The sequence below is a fragment of the Mchenga conophoros genome, linkage group LG1 (genome assembly GCF_057382185.1).
Source record: "Mchenga conophoros isolate Kocher_MC1m ecotype Shallow Benthic linkage group LG1, M_conophoros_male_GT1.1, whole genome shotgun sequence".
In the NCBI taxonomy this organism is placed as follows: Eukaryota; Metazoa; Chordata; class Actinopteri; order Cichliformes; family Cichlidae; genus Mchenga; species Mchenga conophoros.
This window is the reverse complement of record NC_140526.1, coordinates 7,517,125-7,536,902: the sequence shown is the minus strand read 5'-3', so window position 1 is coordinate 7,536,902 and position 19,778 is coordinate 7,517,125. Positions and strand designations below refer to the sequence as shown.

The 19,778-nt window shown below is 38.6% G+C and overlaps 1 protein-coding gene across 3 annotated transcripts in view; it reads right to left on the bottom strand.

Annotated features, from left to right (window-relative positions):
* ntrk3b (neurotrophic tyrosine kinase, receptor, type 3b) overlaps positions 1-19,778 on the bottom strand; it is a 225,691-nt gene that overhangs the window by 169,244 nt on the left and 36,669 nt on the right. For all 3 annotated transcript variants that reach the window (XM_085243837.1, XM_085243919.1, XM_085244004.1), the window contains exons 2-3: positions 16,437-16,511; positions 9,991-10,062 (exon numbers count right to left, since the gene is read on the bottom strand). In XM_085243837.1, coding sequence (XP_085099963.1) covers positions 9,991-10,062; positions 16,437-16,511 — 147 coding nt within the window. The remainder of the gene's footprint in view (positions 1-9,990; positions 10,063-16,436; positions 16,512-19,778) is intronic.

Genomic DNA, 19,778 nt, shown 5'->3' with positions numbered 1-19,778 from the left:
ACCTGTCTGTACCGGTACTTGTTTATACATTTATTTATATTATACTATACTGTATCATATACTATATCTTTTGTATCTTTTATTTTTATCCTTTCTTTCAATTTACTTTTGAATATGCCATTTGATAATGTCAGTGAGCAGTATATTTCAAAAGCCTGTTTTTTTCCTACAATATCAGTCAAGCCCATTAAACACAAATGCACTAAAAGGAAAGGAAGTAACCATAATCCTTGTGTTTCATGAAAAACAGCCATGTTAGTGACATAGCATGCCTACTCTGACTACTCAAATTTATTTATTTTTCTAAAACTAATACAGGCCACTGCAGCAATCACAACAGACATGACCAGTGTATCCATTTCAAATAAACCCAAGACTATGTGGAATATTTTCCTCTTGTTGTTTAACTGTATATGCTGCAGTACATGTCACCCTCAACAACAGGCCCATGGATTTTTTTTTAGCTAAGTGTCATACATGTTATGAAAACTACAACACATGCAAGCATGCATTCTTCATTAGCCTAATGCTTCTGACTAAGGCATCAGTTACACAGGTCACCATGTATCATGTTTCCCAGGGGATCTCCAGTCAATAGGGAAAATTGTGCATTTTGTCAAAGTCGAGAATGTTTGCTTTTAAAGTAAAAGTTGTGCGCTGCTGTTGGAAACTCCTGCAAAGCACTTGTTAACAGGTTAGGGAATACACAGTTTTCTCTAGCAAACAGTGGTTACCAGGGGGGTCACAAACCAGAAGAAGAAAGTTACAGTAAAGTGCAAAATGCATCCTGGATAGAAACAACTATCTATTGCTGATAAGAAAACACAATCTTGCAGCATGCTAACACAAACCTAGAAGAAAAGACTGTGAATGTTGCAACAGCTGAATATCTGCTGACCCCAGCAAAGCAACAAGAACCCGATCTTCAACAGGTAACAGAAACAGAATTCTTCTTGAACATCTACAGTAGAGTCACAGTTGAAATATTGTGTTTGTGTGCTCATTATCTTTGTATTGGTGTGTGGGACTGTAGCCTAAAGTATATATACCATTACAAATATAGATATATTAGATGTCGTTACATGGTAATTATATAAGAGTGCACCTCAAGCGGCGTTATAAGTTAAGATAAAAATAATGAAATGGGTAGTGTAACAAATGCCTATATTCAGTGATTTACTAAGTAAAATTTTGTATGTCATGTCTATGCGTTTTAGACTTCCCCACATCATTTTACAGTATTTACTGACACACTCAAAAGCTGCGGTTACAGGTGAGTATTGTTCATGGCGTGAAGTGAAGTAGAAGATGAATAAAAAGTCAGCTATGATAATGTGATAATGTGTCATTCATACATTATTTATAGAATAAGTGGCTGCCTAGAAACATTAAAACAATCCTATGTGGTGTAAAATTAAGAGGAGAAACTGCCAAGCAAATTAACTTCTTTTGGTGTATGGTTGTTGCATATTTATCCATACATTGGTGAATGAAACTGAGCTAAGTGTGGTAACACACGTCAAGGGTCATCAGGGGAGCAAATGCTGGACATGCATGTGATGAAATATGGAGTCAAGACGTGACTGCTTGTTTATGAAGCTCAGAATATCAGCAGGCATTGATAACCATTGACTTGCTGGCACCGGAAATTGTCATTATCTGCAACAACAGTGCAAAATATTACTGATTGTTCCTTTAATGTCCCTTTGTGGTACTTAAGAGGATTGAGGCCGTTTCATGAGTTTCTCCAGCCACAACAATTGGTGAGATGGGATTTGCTGCTGCGTCACTGGTGCCACTGAGACAAACACAGTAATATGTTTACTTGATGAGTTGTCTTTTTGAAGACAGATATCCCATAGAGATATTCTTAAACTGCTTCACCAGAGGAAAGTTTTTATGTTTATCTAAATAAAATAGAAACTTGTTCCAATAATTTGCACAATCAGCACATTTTCCTGAACTGATTGGGCTGAGACTTCTGGAAAAAAGCCCATTACACTCAAAGCCTTTAGAAATTACAGAACTGTATACCTCAACTTGAATATTGACTAATTAAAAACTGCATGTAGTAATATTGTATGCAAACCATAGCCACAAGTTAACAAAGTGCCCATAAATTATTAATGCATTCTGTTACTCCTTTATTATTGCTTTTGTTTCTAAGTTTGAAATATCAGAACATAGTAAATAAAGTTAGATGTGCTGGTAGGAGTATTGCGTTCCAAAAGTAGCAGACTAACACGCACTCATGTTTAAGGCCTATTTTCTAAGCTGAAGCAACCACCTAAGAACTGTGACTTTAAGTGAATAAACTGGAGAATGGTTTTATTGTTTTTATATAATAATCAAAGAAGCCTAATAAAAAATGTAAATATTTTAAAACTGTTTTGGTGTATTTGTTCCTTTATAGTTCCTATGGTTTTGCTTTTGCCATATGACAGAAAGAATACTTACAAGCATTTAATACAACAGCGTTGCACACTGAAGTGCTAAAGTCCTCTAAGTGCACACAGTTGAACAATTAGCAAAATCGCATTCTGGTCCATGTCCTCTCTCATCCACTAATGACAGAAGTCCTGTCTGGTCAGCTTTAAAAACTGATGTTACACTCATGGGTGGTACTTTAACATCTGTCAGATCACCATCAAAACAAAACAATCGAGCCACTTTAAACGAGAGGTTGTGCTGTTGGTGTAGAATGCTGATTAGTTTGATCATCTTCTGTTCTACTTTTACTGCAACTTCAAGAAGCATCCCTGCTGTTTTTTGTTCCGAATGCACCAGCACAACCAGTGAGTCATTTTGCAGGATTACAACCTAAAAATCCTTTGCAAAAGGAACTTTAAAATCCTTATCAGGTGATGCTGATGTGTGATTTTCTCCACTGCCCTAAATCACATTTGCTATATGAAATTTAACGCTTGATTACTCTTTTCCCTAATTTTGGTTTGCTGATTTCAACAATAATATCTATTTTGTTCTATTTTGCACATAGCATGTTTCACTATTAGCACTTGCAAGTGTGATCCAGATGTTTTTAGCAGCTTTTTTTTCTTTCTTTTTTTTCTTTTTTGCTTGGCATATTTGTGGTCGACCAAGACAAGCCGAACTCAAAAGCTTGGGTTTCATATTCCAATGGAATAAAGGGAGCCACTGAAACACTTTGATGACTGCTACTTCTATTTAGTCAATATTTCTGGATACCATTCCAAAACCAAATAATCTCTTACTTACCCTAACCTGCCATCAGCAATGAGACCAGTAACACATTTAAATGAAATACCACCTCCCATTGTTACTGGCTTAGATGAGGAGTGAGATGAGTATGATGATGTTTTGTCTCCAGATGCAAAGTGATGAAGATTTGAAAAAGTTGTCTTCTAGTACCTCATCTGTCAGAGCTAAATGATTTAGTACGAGATTTTGATCTGCCAAAGGAAGCAACTGAGTCGCTTGGGTCTAGCCTCAGCGAGGAAAAACCTCCTTGCTCTAGCATCTAAATTTTCTCTTTATAGGCATCGTGAGAAGGATCTTATTCCATTCTTTGAAATTGATGATGACTTTGTCTATAGTGGGGATTATGAAAATCTTTTGAGAGCAATAGGTTGTGAGTATGATGCAGATGAGTGGAGGTTGTTCATTGACAACTCAAAAGCCAGCCTAAAATGCTATCCACTTTGGGATGGCAGCAATTACTGATTGGTCATTCTGTCCATTTAAAAGAAACCTCTGAAAACATGCAAATTGTGTTAAGGAAACTGAAATACAATGAAAAAAAAAGTCATTTGCATTTTGTAATAAAAGTGTATGTGACTGAATTTTTTATTGGTATCTCTGAACTCAGCATCATTGAATTAGGTTATCAGATATTAACTACAGTGGTTTGCAAAAGTATTCGGCCCCCTTGAACTTTCCCACATTTTGTCACATTACAGCCACAAACATGAATCCATTTTATTGGAATTCCACGTGAAAGACCAACACAAACTGGTGTACACGTGAGAAGTGGAACGAAAATCATACATGATTCCAAACATTTTTTACAAATAAATAACTGCAAAGTGGGGTGTGCGTAATTATTCAACCCCCTGAGTCAATACTTTGTAGAACCACCTTTTGCTGCATACAGTCTTTTAGGGTATGTCTCTACCAGCTTTGCAGATCTAGAGACTGAAATCCTTGCCCATTCTTCTTTGCAAAACAGCTCCAGCTCAGTCAGATTAGATGGACAGCGTTTGTGAACAGCAGTTTTCAGATCTTGCCACAGATTCTCGATTGGATTTAGATCTGGACTTTGACTGGGCCATTCTAACACATGGATATGTTTTGTTTTAAACCATTCCATTGTTGCCCTGGCTTTATGTTTAGGGTCGTTGCCCTGCTGGAAAGTGAAACTCCGCCCCAGTCTCAAGTCTTTTGCAGACTCCAAGAGGTTTTCTTCCAAGATCGCCCTGTATTTGGCTCCATCCATCTTCCCATCAACTCTGACCAGCTTCCCTGTCCCTGCTGAAGAGAAGCACCCCCAGAGCATGATGCTGCCACCACCATATTTGACAGTGGGGATGGTGTGTTCAGAGTGATGTGCAGTGTTAGTTTTCCGCCACACATAGCGTTTTGCATTTAGACCAAAAAGTTCCATTTTGGTCTCATCTGACCAGAGCACCTTCTTGCACATGTTTGCTGTGTTCCCCACGTGGCTTGTAGCTGCAAACGGGACTGCTTATGGTTTTCTGTTAACAATGGCTTTCTTCTTGTCACTCTTCCATAAAGGCCAACTTTGTGCAGTGCACGACTAATAGTTGTCCTATGGACAGATTCCCCCACCTGAGCTGTAGATCTCTGCAGCTCGTCCAGAGTCACCATGGGCCCCTTGGCTGCATTTCTGATCAGCGCTCTCCTTGTTCGGCCTGTGAGTTTAGGTGGACGGCCTTGTCTTGGTAGGTTTACAGTTGTGCCATACTCCTTCCATTTCTGAATGATTGCTTGAACAGTGCTCCGTGGGATGTTCAAGGCTTCGGAAATCTTTTTGTAGCCTAAGCCTGCTTTAAATTTCTCAATAACTTTATCCCTGAGCTGTCTGCTGTGTTCTTTGGACTTCATGGTGTTGTTGCTCCCAATATTCTCTTAGACAACCTCTGAGGCCGTCACAGAGCAGCTGCATTTGTACTGACATTAGATTACACACAGGTGCACTCTATTTAGTCATTAGCACTCATCAGGCAATGTCTATGGGCAACTGACTGCACTCAGACCAAAGGGGGCTGAATAATTACGCACACCCCACTTTGCAGTTATTTATTTGTAAAAAATGTTTGGAATCATGTATGATTTTCGTTCCACTTCTCACCTGTACACCACTTTGTGTTGGTCTTTCACGTGGAATTCCAATAAAATTGATTCATGTTTGTGACTGTAATGTGACAAAATGTGGAAAGGTTCAAGGGGGCCGAATACTTTTGCAAGTCACTGTATTTTCTGGAAAACAGAAGATAGTTTATTTTAAGATGAAGGGAGGTGTAATCATAAATCTGACCTCACTGACCTCAGAGGCTAGAATATGAGGCTTACTTAAAAGTTTCACTCACCAAACAAAGAAAGAATTAAATAAATAACAATAGGAGAGGAAGACCAATAAGAAGAGAGTTACAGTAGTCAGTGTTGGACATAACCAAGGTGTGAGCAAGGATGGCAATGGGGAGTGAAAAACTGTTACATTTAGACAAGTTGGATTTGATGCCAATGAGGAGAACTACCGTTTTATCGATAAGGCTATTTGAGAAGATGAGAGCAGGTGTGATAGTGGTAGTAGGTTTAGTAGACAGGTAGAGCTGGATACCATCAGCACAACAATGGAAAGTAAGAATTAATTTATCTATGACATGACCAAGATAAAGTATATAGATGATAAATAAAAGAGGCCCCAGGGCAGATCCCTGGGGCACTCCAGGAGTAATTAGAATTGAGCGGGTTTTGAAATTTGAGTTAAATGAATTGAGTGCAGCTGAAGAGATACGATTTCTGCCTGCGAAGTAGTGTTCAAGACCACAGAGTGGAAACGCAAGATCACTACTCAGTGTAAGGTTTATGCCACAGCTGCAATTAACAGTACTGGTAATTACTAAAATAATTTTTTTTATGTTTCTGTAATGGTTAACCCATCATATGCCCAAGCACTTTAATCAAAATCATATTATGATATGATATATTGTGATATGTAATTATTATTGTTATCCCCTAATTGTTATCTACTATTTTTTCAAATATAGTGTTTTTTTAAAAGAAAAAAACAGTAAAGCACATTATTATGTTTTGATTAAGATGCCATATTAGTTATTTATTTACAGTGATGAACAGAAAAAACATGTTTTAGTGTTTGACTGTTATGCTTGATTCATTTCTGACTCACAAGTTTGAACTTTCCTAATAAATAATATCACTTTTAGTTTTTATAGATTTCTAGTTTTTCTATAGTTTTCCTATATTTTATTTCTATATTTTTCTTCTGTCTTGTTTTTATGGCAGGTGGTTAAATTTGTTAAGCACTGTAAGTGTCAGTAATACATTGATTAAATATTTTGTCTCATCACCACCCCGCCATGCTGTATAATTTTTGGGTCACACTTAGTTTACTTATGCAATGTCCAATTGGAAATCTTTTTTTTTTTTTTTTTTTAACTGTACCACTAATTGTAAATTTTTCCAGCATCAGCTTGATGTTTAAAATGTAAATGTTATGACAGTTTGTTGATTTCATGTTTATGTCTTGTAAGCACATTAATTCAAAGTGCTGCACAAATATTTGTCGATGTTACACATATTTAATACTGGAGAGTTAATCACATTCTGGAGCCTTGCACAGTTTATATTTACCTACATGTCGCTCAGTTGAAGCGCTCGTCTTAATCGTCTTAGCAGAAATTAAGGACTGCATGTGTTGCCCAAGGACACATCAGTAATCTGCAGGGCTACTGAATGCATTGGTTGCTCATGGATAAAATCTCTTGGACCTCTGCTATGAATTGCAGAATCCCACTGATGAGAATAAAGCACTCTCACAGGCTATGGTATATTGTAATTAGGTTTATTTTGGGCTCACATAAAATATAGAGGGCCCACAGAGGTCATCTCACGATGACAACACTGATGCTTTGACAAGTGCTGTTAGGAAAATAAACAATGCCACAGGAAAGGATTTTAAATATAGCTAAATTCATTTCTACTGAAAGAGGTGGACACAGTTCAGACCAGCATGGTTTAAAGCTGTATTATACTTTTACTAGCTGTTATAAAGATCGCTGTTGCTGTGGGGTGTTTTCAGCAGCATTTTTCACTTCATATAAGACACTGCATGCTCATACAGCAGTGTCTTGTCAACTACAAAGTAGCCCTGTCCTAAAGTACCCTGCTTTATTGCTGATTTTAATCTAGATGTAACCATTTGTTAAAAACAAGACATGTTTATTAAATGAACCATTAAATTAGAGTTTGACACAAAAACTCATAAGAAAATGTTTTACTTAGGTCAAAAATCAAGGGAGTACTAAGATGATTTATTATACATATAGACTTCTTTTTACAGCCACAGGTATCAGACCTTACTAAGTTAAAGCAAATGTGGAAGGTGTTTGATGTGCCGATCTGTTATAAATGCACATAATAAGCTAGTTTATAACTTCGCTACACATGGGAATGTTTGGAGGATCCACTTCAGCAGATATATCCAGTGTGCTATCAATTCCTTCAATTTCTGTTATTTCTGTTTTTTCCATCTGTTTTGTGAAGCACTTTTACAATTCATGATCAACTAAATTGTACAAGCTAGAGCTTATCTCAGCTATCATTGGGCGATAGGTAAGGTATGCTCTGGACATGTCGCCGGTTTCACAAGGCTTAGACCAAGAAGCATCATTCATGCTCACATTCACGCTCACTTAACCTAACATGCATGTCTTAGGACTATGGGAAGAGGGAGAACCCACACAGGCACAAGGAGAGAACATAGAAACTCCCTAGCCCTAGCCAGCGGGTTTGAAGCAAGAACCATCTTGCTGTGAAGCAAAGGTACTAAACCAGTGCAACCCATGTCACTTCTATCGTGTATCTTGTTTGGATTTGGTATGGTTAAAAAAGTAAACACGATCCCACCTCTTTGTATTGATGTGCTCGTTTTCACCAAGACATACTGTAATACATGCAAAATAATGGACGCTACACGTCTTCAAAAACAGAGCAGAAGAATACTGATTGAAAAGAGAACATAACTAGGGTGGGTTTTAATTACAGTCATCACGTTTGTAGCACACGGGATTAATGATATCTTCGCTGTGACTAATTGAGCCTGTTTTGGCCTGAACATGTGATGAAGACAATAGCTTCAATTCTCCTCACAAAGCAGCAACCAGTTGAGTGTCTGATGGCTTGGGCTTTGAGCAGACCTGTCTGACACAGACATCAATGAGGTCGGTCTTCTGAGGCTAAGCACAGGCATAATAATTAATCTTCTTTGACATCATCATCCTCAGAGTCACCTAGCAACTGTCCACCTGCATTAACAAGAGCACAATAGAGGCCTGTCATGGACTGCCTGAAGTGGGGGTGTTCAGTGGTTGGAATCCAAATGCCTCCATGTAGGAACAGTAGGAATGTACCGGAGGCTAAAATAACATGATCAACACTTGCTTTTTTGGGTTTTTTAAAAAAAAAAAAACTTGTCAAACAACATTTTATAGATTGTTGGATTGGAAACGTAATAGAATTTCAAAATATATTTGGGACAGGCTTTTTCAAGACACACATTAATTAACACATCTCTGGTGAGATTTTGATGTTAGCTCAAATTGTTTGCATCTTAATTATCACTGTGGGTCTGAACCTCACACTCATTTATTTATATTACACCATAAGTGAGAATAAAAGGGAAAGAAGCATGAATATTCATTCACCTGTTCTTCTTTTATGTGTTCTACACCTCTTCTATCTTTTTTTAGTCCCGTACCACTGCACAGCAATTATTTTTAGCGGGAGAAATGGAGGAAGAGGTGAGAAGGTTACAATCATTTATTTGTTTTCGGTCTTGTGTAAGCAAATCCATCTTCTCGAAAGAAAATTAAAGTGAAGGCAGGATTTAAATAACTTTCATTAAATGTTGATGGGCTCAATTAGCTCAACCAAACACCTAACTAGATAAAGACACCAGTAATGTCAACATTTTTTAAAGCAGTCTACACACTAAAAAGACAAAAGTGTGTGCACCCAGGAACTCACACACATACTCAGATGCCAAAAAGTCAGCTTGTATGACAGCATAGTCCAACCAGTATTTTTCCGCCTCAGTAACAGGTATGATTAAGTTCTCAAATGAAAAATGCTGCATTTTTAGTTTCCATATTATGAACTGCTACTTGCTGTCTCTCTCTCTCTCTCCCACACACACAGATTTAAGCCTAACAGCAGTCATCTGCAGTAGAAAAGAGACCAAGCTGCCTATCAGTCGATGACTGGAAATTGCAAATGGCAGCGTGTTCAGGTAAAATACTGTGAGTGAGTTCCTCAACGTGTTTACTCCTGGAAAATTGGGGAATAACAGGCTGTCATATGGTGACACATCAGCCTTTGTTAAAGAAATTACTTTGCCCAGCTCTCTGATGCTCGGCCTCCTGGACAAATTGTCCATTTGGCGAGTGCAGACTAAATGGAACTGCGTCTTCGGCATGCTGCTCTACCGAAGCACAAAGAACCCGGGGCAGATAGGAATCCAATTATCCAAAGCAAATAATGGATGTCTCATTTAAGATGTGCAGCAGTTGCGACAGTAATGGCAATGCCACAATTTTCCTGAAGCCAACCTCTATCAATTGCATCATCTGCTGTTTAACACTAAGTCATCTACAGCCATACAGCCGACTACAAGCTGTCAAACGTCACATAACATAATAAATCTTTTCATGGCACAGGAAACATGGTCTCAAAGATGGAGTGTTTACTCACATGGTGCTTAGGTGCGGGTTCTGAGCAAACGCTCGAGGCTGGATAGACTTCAGGTTACAATTCATGATAGTTCTGAAATGAAAAGAGATCAAATACAGATCAGACTGTGTGGAAACCTGCGAAAAAAGACATTTGTTTTTTCCTAGTATGCTCACATGCGACTGTATGCAGTCCATTTCAAGTCATTTTGCATGTTTGTTTTACCATTGCAGTGCACTGTAACAAGAAGGGTTCTAGCTTTTCCAGTTTTTCATATTTAAACATTTATCTGTATTCTGGCACACCCCGCAGAGCTGACAGCCAAATGAAAATTCACTTTGATGCGCCATTTGATGAAAGATTTGTGAATTTGTGTGTCTTTACTTTGAAATGACTGAAACCTCTGGTTAGAACATGCATTCCCTCCTTGTGTTAACAGTCAAATTAAACTAATACTCATTTTGCTGCGGACCCAGTGGATTCTTCACGACGACTCCAAGAATTCCCAGCGTCCCAGTTTGGAAACCACTGTTCTGGGCTACAATGGTAATGACTTCTAATCTTGTGATCACAGATGTCTCTTTCCAAAGACGTCACTGACGTCTTCAGTGAGCGCCTCATAACGCTGTGTGCTGATTACATCCAGCTGTTGGCGCCAATTACCTTCTACAAGCTTGATCATGCCTCTGTGGTGTTTGGCGAGGATGCGGTGATTCATTGCCCACAAGTTCCCAAAGAGGGGCTCTGGGACCTCAAAGGGTCCTTCAAAGAGTTTAGGGGAATTCCTTACAAATAGATTCCCTCACAAAAAATGAACAGCAATATTTCGACTTCTATTTCATATCCATTAAATTAGCACAACCATATACACAGATGACTGTACTGCTTTTGCTTTTGTCCTCCCAGCAGAAATGACTGGAGCAAAGGCATTTATACTCAACACAATTATCTCCTTAAACAGCAGTGAATTAAATGGAGACATTACAGGTGAATGGGGTAAACATTTACCTAATGGATATCACCAGGAAACTTCCCCAGTCGATTGCTTAGGTGAAAATGATGTTTTGTATTAAATACATTCAGAAAAGAATCTATGTTTAAATATGCAAACAAGATATTATCTAAAACTGATTACATATTTCTTGCAGAATGGAAATCTGTAAATGAGATAAAGTTTGATCTAAAGGTTTCTACAAAGTAAATTTTGGGGTGTCACTATCAAAAGGCAGAAAAAGCAGATTTTCACCATGTAACTAGAAATACATTTAACATTAATTTAATAATATCTCCATTAACCTGCATACACAGAAATACAACTGGAAAGCTGGGTTTGCACGTGTGTCACTGAAGTGGTGATTTGTGGCTCAAAGTATGAAGAAAAGAATTTTGAGATAGTATGATCGAAAATTATGGAACACAAAAAATTTCACATATTTTTAAGGGGAAAAACCCACAATTTTCCAGCGAATCTTTCACCAAAGATATAGTAAATGGACTGGCACTCGTATAGCACTTTTCTACTCTCACTGAGCACTCAGAGCACTTTTTACTACGAGCCACATTCACCTGTTCAGTGCTTTATTCTATGCCTTTGAGTAGTGAATGTGGATGGGAAGAAAACATCCAAAGTAACCAGTGTAATCTAAAGCATGTGTGTCCCCTTAATGTTTGCTAGATTTGAAATTTTCAGCTTTCAGCACACTAAAACATTTCATTACATGAAAAATAATGCCGCAGGATCATTTTTGTTTTCATTTATTATATTTTTTATTTTATTTTATCACTTAATTAAATAAAACCAAACTAAATGAAAGGCAGTAAGAGCTGACCAAAACATTTAACCTATATGGGCAAGAGTACTGGACCACCTCGACATTACACCAGCAGAAGCTGCTCAGCCAAAGAAACCTATACCATGAAGTTCTCAGCACACACATTTTTTTGCTGATGTTTATGGCAGAGGAGGTCTGTAAGTACAGCGTTAGTTACTTTTTCACACTATTCACTTCAGTAAACAGCAACCCCATTGTGTAACTTTATGTGGCTTTGTGGCTTAGTTAGGTGTTTCCTAAATGCATCCACTTTACAAAATTACTACTTACAACCTATTGTGTAATAGGGGAAGACATTTCACAAACAGACTTGGTGCAATGATGGCATTACAGTACTACGCTTGAATTCATTAAGCTCTTTAGAATGATCCATTCTTTCACAAAGCCTTAAGCAGACTGCATAGCTAAGTGCTGGATTTTGTATACTTGTGGCAATGGGACTGATGTCACCTGAATTAAAAAATTAAAAAGCATGCTTTTTTTTCCATGAAGTGTATAAATTATGGGTGCTTTAAACCTATCTTGAACATGTAACTGTCAACAACGCTTCCTTTGTGACATTGATGAGGCAGCAAGAAATCTACTGTAAGGTGTAGATGCCTGTGGAAGATGCAAAGTAAAAACTGCATTTGCAGAGTCTGGTAAATGCAGTAAACATTACACCAGTGCTGTTTTTATCATATTTGCTACATTGCAGAATAATCCGGATTATACTGAGGCTAACACTATGGTAGCTAAATAATGAAAAAGTGCAAACAAAGTAAAGCATGGTTTATTTTTCAGATTCTTCCTGATTCTTTTCAGATTCTATTGACAGCATCTTAACCAGCATCATTAACTCATCACCTGAAATGATTTTCAATATAAAGCGAGTCTTGTTAAAAGTTAAATGGTGAAGTTTCTTCAGTTTATGGTGTGCTGACAATGTGTCGGCATACAGCCAATAACTGCATTCAGACACTTTACTAATCCATATTACATCCAACACCTGAACTTAGTGAAAGCAAACAGACTATTATTATGTAATGTCAATATACAGTGGGGCAAAAAAGTATTTAGTCAGCCACCGATTGTGCAAGCTCCCCCACCTAAAATGATGACAGAGGTCAGTAATTTGCACCAGAGGTACACTTCAACTGTGAGAGACAGAATGTGAAAAAAAAAAATCCATGAATCCACATGGTAGGATTTGTAAAGAATTTATTCGTAAATCAGGGTGGAAAATGAGTACCGTAATTGTCGGGCTATAAGCCGCTACTTTTTGCACAAGCTTTGAACCCTGCGGCTTTTAGTCAGGTGCGGCTTTTCTATGGATTGTCCCTGATTTTTGTCATATCGTAAGACGATTTGTTTTGTTTGTTCCGCTGTTGTACGGCACTACGTTGCCTGGCGGAAGGGCATGTGATCAGACACACAGTATCTGGGTTCAAGAGTGGTATGTTGGTCACGTGTCCATCCGCCAGGCAACATAGTGCCGTACAAGTAGCGCGAAAAACAAACTTCAAATTAACGCTACGCGTTCAGCGGGAGTCGTGGATGACGAGCGGCGATAAACTTGCGAAAAGCAAGTTATGCTCAACTCCACCGGTGGAACCTGACAGCGTGGAAAAGTGTGAAAACATCCACGATCACCAACGGATTTTGAAGGGCTGCACTGCTGCATGATGGAGAGGAGGACACCGCCACGGCCCTTCTGAGGGTGTTTGACTCTGACACTGACAACGAGGATTTCTTTGGTTTTGTAAGTGACAACGAAGGAGAGAAGCTGAGAGTGGATGACGTAGCCATCCTGAGCCTGTTCGTATCCGACACTGGAGAAGAGGACTTTGGTGGTTTTAGTGCGCAGGAAGATGGTGGTGAATGACTGACTTTTCTTCTTGTTAAAGCCGTGTCACTGCACCTGAGCCTAAAAGGTAGTCTGAATCTATTTTTCTGGTGTGCTGTAGGTTATTGTTATGTACTACATTTGTTACTCATTTATGAAGCACAGTACATGTTTCGTACTTGTAATTACCGCTACTTGTACATATACCTAAAAAGTTATGCAAATATGTACCCATAACTTGTTTTTCAAAATATTAATAAAAGGGGTGTGTCTCCAAACAGCCATCTCTTTCCTGACAATTCCCTTTGTGCACATTCTCTTACATATGATAAGTCAACATTGAAACACCTGCGGCTTTTGGTCAGGTGCGGCTAATGTATGTACAAAACAGGATTTTCCCCTGATTTTAGCTTGTGCGGCTAATATTCAGGTGCGCTTTGTAGTCCGGGAAATACGGTATTTGGTCAATAACAAAAATACAACTCAATACTTTGTAACATAACCTTTGTTGACAATAACAGAGGTCAAACGTTTACTATCCGGTTGTTCAGTCTGACGTCACTAGCCGTGTCTGGGCCTAAACTCTGCTGCAGGTCCATATATCAAACGATCACTATGGCATTACTGAGAGTTGAAAAACTGTCTAAAGTCTTTCATCTTTAATAAAATGATCAGCGTTCTGCTCTACCAGGTGTAACAATTGAGTTTAACATCCAGGCATCCATGAAAACCGAATTTATGACATTTAACGGAGTTAGAAGTTAGCAGGGAGTTAGCTCGCTAGCTTCTATCTAAATACAATATAGCATGTCCTGACTGCGGGGTTTTGGAAACAAATTAAAACATACAGCTCTGCTATCACTTCCAGCATAAATGAAGACAGAAAACTAAACAGCAGTGCCGTTTGTAGGGTTACTGAAGTTGGGCTAGCTGGTATATAATGATGTGCTACGAGTCCAAATTTAAGAATTTTAGGTCAAAACCATCAGGTCCTTCCCACCATGAAGCATAGGAGCTCAACTGAGATAGTCTGAGGTGAGGTGGACTGGAGATTAAAAAGCAGCCAACAACAGATTTGCATATGTGGGCAGAAAAATAACGCAGGTGAGCTCACGAGGCTGGTTAACAAAATGAAAAGTTGGCAGAAGGCTTCTATAAAGTATTTTGACGTCAGCCTTTCAAAAAAGTTCACCCACTCAGCTGCACTAAATATAAAATTACATTATTTGGATAATATTCTGCCCTCACAACATTTAATAACACTTAAAAACATAGCTGCTGCTGTGTAGAGTGAATTGTTTCGAACAAATCCTCAACATAAAACAGCAGAAAGATTACGTTAAAATCCACAATACTTGTTTTTCCTTTGTATGATATTTGTCGTACCTGTAAGATAAGCTTGTTTCTGAAGTGTGGTTTCTTTGAAATATGGTGTGCATTGGTTCGATAGGGACATTTTGTACAGTACGTGCAAAATGAATAGCACTCATTTGTTAATGCTGCTTTCATTTTGAAGACCACTTTGGGTTTGTTAGTGAATAGTCAGGCATCTATAAAATGTTTTGTTTGTTTTGGCAGGAAATTAGCTCCATATACGAGAAGTACTTGCTAAAAGCTACAGTTCCTGCTGTTTCAGAAATTATTGAATAATGAATGTCAAAAGCCTTATAAAGTAAATGAATCCAGTCAATTACACGAAACTACAGTGTTCACTGTGCTACAACAAAACTCATTTCAGTTATTTTAATCTACTCTGTAGTCTACTTTTAGTTTATTTATAGGTAAGTAAATGTAAGAATATAAATGTATATATATTGAATATAACTGTGCTGAGGAATTCAAGCAGCTTCCTGTGCTTTAGACAGAGAAGTTTTTTTTTTCATTTTATTCAAATAAAGATGGTGATGATGAGGTCACATGCAAAATAAGATGATGGAAGGTATGCCATAGTGACTTTTTCCCTTCTTATCCCGCACACCATTAACAGCCCCTTAAGGCAGCATCGCGACAGCTTTCCCTGTGAAGACTCAACTCCAGGTGGGGAGGAGCCAGTGTCCCTAGACAAGGCAGCAGGAGAGAAGCAGTGGTAATGAGAAAAATGCTAATTTAGCCGTGGAGATATTGCACTTGGCCTCCCTGATAAGGGATCAAGGGGATCAGGGGAGAGGCCAGCTCTGACTTTGGAGGGCAAAGGAGAATGTGATTCTCTGTAGAGTGGGGGGAAAAATGAAGAGGAATAGGAGGCTGGGGAGTGGAAGAGGTGAGAGAAATTAAAGGATGTGGCCTCATAGTGCATGGTTGCAAAGCAGGAAAAGAGCGTAACATTGCTTTAATATGTGAAGAGATGAGAATAAAAAAACCCACAATGCTACAGCAGGGACTCCTAATTCAATTTTCCCTGCTGCTTTTTAGCATTATTTGATCAGTGGCTAAGCAAAGCGAAGGGGATGTTCCACCAGCGTGTGACTGTCAAGAATTAAAAGCTTGTTTAAGCATCAGCTAGTGTTAGGATACGGAAGACACCCCTCACCCATGCTTCTCTCTAACACTCTGCCCCCAAAGAAGTATGTGACATTTAATCCAGATGCTGCAACTTGGGATCTGAGGTGAATTACTGCACTGATCGCTAGGAGGAAACCGCGGCCTCTCTGCAGTAGCAGGCGGGCAACCTGATGGAAAACAGGGATTAACAGTGGTACAGTTTCTACTGTGCTTTTCCAGATCTGCAACACAGCAGGACTAAAATACATTGAAGTGTCTCTCACCCCACTGTCACAACCACCACCACAGATAACAGCATCAACACTCACAGCTTCTGTAGTCCAGTGTAGAGCTCCATATCGACGTCTCTCAGAGTCTGCAATCCTGTCCAGTTCTCTATATGTCTGTAAACAGTGAGAAAGAGAATTGTAAATGAGATATTCCGGTTCATCCTAGAAGAAAAGAAAAACAAACCAGGACACATGACAGAAGAAAACTCTTTTTTTTTTATAGTCGCAAGTTGCAAATTAACAAGCTGTGTATTGTCAAAAGTTTTCTGAATCCATATTCATTTAAACTGCAATTATTGGAACAGTTCTGACAGAGCGCTCTCTGCTGCCCTCTGATAGATTTAATTGCCAGGAGGCAGCTTCTGAACCTTAATCTCTGCGAGGGGAAGTGTGAGGGGGACACAGCAAATAAACACAGCAGATGACTTTACTTCTGCTAATACTATCACAGTTCCAGGGGATGTCTATGTGGTGGGATAAAAGGAGAAGCTGGTGGCTTTAAATTAGCTTCAGGAAAAAAAAAACTGCATTTATAAATGATTTGTTTGTTAGGGTTTCAATTGAGCTGGGGGAAATGAGATGAAGGAGAGGACATGGCAAAGGTTTTATTGCTTTGTGTCAGAGTAAAGAAAATAAGATTGGAAGCTCATGGGAACTTTGGTTAATGTCACAGATTTGAAATTTGACATTTAAGCTAAAGAAGTGGTGAAAATATGACAACTGGCTTGACCTACGTCCATATACAGTTCAGACACATGGAGTTGTGTTAAAAAACACAAATCCATTAACATTGAAGCACAACACAATCATGCAGTCTAAGCCCAAGAGTTGTGTGATCACATAGCAGCTTGTATTTTATGACAACAGCAGGAAAATAACATTCCTGCAATTGTTTTTTGGCAAAACCTGAGCTTCAGTATATCTTGTGGGTCTTGTGCATCTGGTGTACAATTATGAAGCAGCATCTAAGACATTCTGTTTATTTGAGCCCTGTGCTCCGGGGTGCACCACCTGATTTTTGTGGCGGGGAGGATACAGACCTGCCAAATGCAACTAGCACTGCTGGTACCCTGCTGTGCATGACTTTATTGATGGCTAACTGGGTTGCCAGCTTTTTTTTTTTTGGCTGCCAGATGGGAGCAGTAGGCAATGAGATCACGAGTGACACTGTTGTGTGATATTTTTACAGTAAATGAGCGTTTATATTACAGACAGAATATGTATCATTCTGATGTTAATACAGAATGAGGCAAGGAATATCAAAGAGGAGATAGGAAATTTCAGATATTAATGCAAACTGGTTAAATGGACAAGTTCACTCTGTCATATCTACATGTTGTCACACTAGGCTCCTGCTGTTCTGATCCACATTGTACAGCCAGAAAAATACATATACTTGACACATGGTTAGGTCTAATTCACTCCGTAATGTGGTAATAATAAGATGGTACTTAAATTGTCCAATAACCACTAATAAAATGAAATAATAATTACTGCTAAACTGTAGCATTAATCATGAGACACAGCTGTGCTAATCATCCATCACTGGAAGAGCAACTGTAAAATTGTAAAAATTATTTATTTTTTACTCAAACTTGCATAATAACGTTTTCAGTTATCAGAATTTGTTCTTACACAACTGGGTTCTATGGAATTAATATTGAATTAATATACATTTTCTATAGTCCAGTCCCTCAATGGGAGTGATCATTGATCAATCTATCCGCTTCTCTTTGATATCCTACTAGCAATAATAGCTAGCAGGCTAACTAGTATCAGTAAACTAACACAAACATGGATACATTTTTTTACAAACTCATCAAATGCTGTCTTTCATTCTCCTCTTTTATCCACACAGATAATTATGTTATACTGATCAGATAAATGCTAAAAAGTCATTGGAGCTCCTCTGTGAATGTGCCAGAATTACTGAAGGAAGAAGAGAACAATGGTTAATATCCACATAATTGCAGGGCTAATTAATTATTCTTTTCCAGCATCTGGCCAGAACATGTGTCTACAGCTGGCTTTCAATCTGTCTTGAAAGCATAAATTCATTACATTTAAAACAATGTAAACGGGAAACCAAACAGCACTATATAAAGAAAGGAGACAACATTAATAGTCTGACAGCATTAGAGTGCAGTAGAGGGTGCTAACAGACACAGTCGGTATTGATGTGTTATGTAGGCATACTGATATTATACATCGTCACTTATTCATAGATACTATCATGTAGACATTCATAATATAGCTGTCGAGGCACTGAAAGCTGACCACTGAGTGTAAATGTGACAGCACTGCTGAAAACGTGTGGCAGCTGTAAGTGCTTCACGCCGGCAGAGTCACGCTGTTGATGTTCAGATTAGCGCTGAACTGGGGGCAGCTGATTCTAAAGGCAGAGAGCTGACTCATTAATGTGACCTGCAAGCAGCAGAGATGGATTCCCCTCGCAAGGCTTTGCATGGTCGCAGTACTGCTGTGTTACCCCAGAGACAGGATCAGAGAGCAGGTTTGGAGGGAGGTAAGTACAAATAATGTGCTCTCCTGTGATATTTGGTGGGGGTCTTCCAAAAAATATTCAGTGCAAGTATTTTTTTTTTAACTAAATGATATTATAGCGTGATCTGGACATCTTATAAAGACGCTGATGTGACGTTAGGAATGTTAAGCATTTGATCTTCCGTAATTTCCATAAATGTCGATTGGGGCTGGGGTCGGGTTAGTTGCCACTGGTTGAATTGCTACCTCTCCTTGGTCAGGGTGCAGTCACTTCAATGCAGTTGTCAAACATGGATTTTTCAGGGTGGTTTTCCATTTGTACTGTAAAATGCTGGCATCTATTATCTCATTCCAAGTGTTTCCTGTTGTTTCCCCTTGACACCCATTAGTCTGGCAGGTTTTTCTTAAGAAATGTTATGTCTCTGATGATGAAGTTGCTTTTCTTTGCCTCAGTGAAGAAAGCCTGATGAATTCAGGTTATCAGAGAAAAGCTTCAGGCCAGCAATAATTTGACAGTAATCAATCTGAATAATTTTACAAAAGCTTAACTTCTGAAACTTTCAATTAGTTCCGATGCCACGTTCGCTATCCCAGTGGTCTCAGAAACGTTTGGGCGCATCCATATTTATAACAAAACAATGACTGTAAGTGGATTACATCGACGAGCAAGTCTCTGATCATCCAATACACCTGAATGTTATCCGAATGCTGCTTCAGTGGAAAAATGTACCTTTCGTACAAAGGACTTATTATGTTGAGTGTCACAAATTGGCTCAGAATCAGCTGGATAAGTGTTAGTCTTTGTAGTTTTTAAAACATTTATACATCATTAAACTTCTCTATAATTCCAAGATTAACATTAAACTAGTTGGATTTATG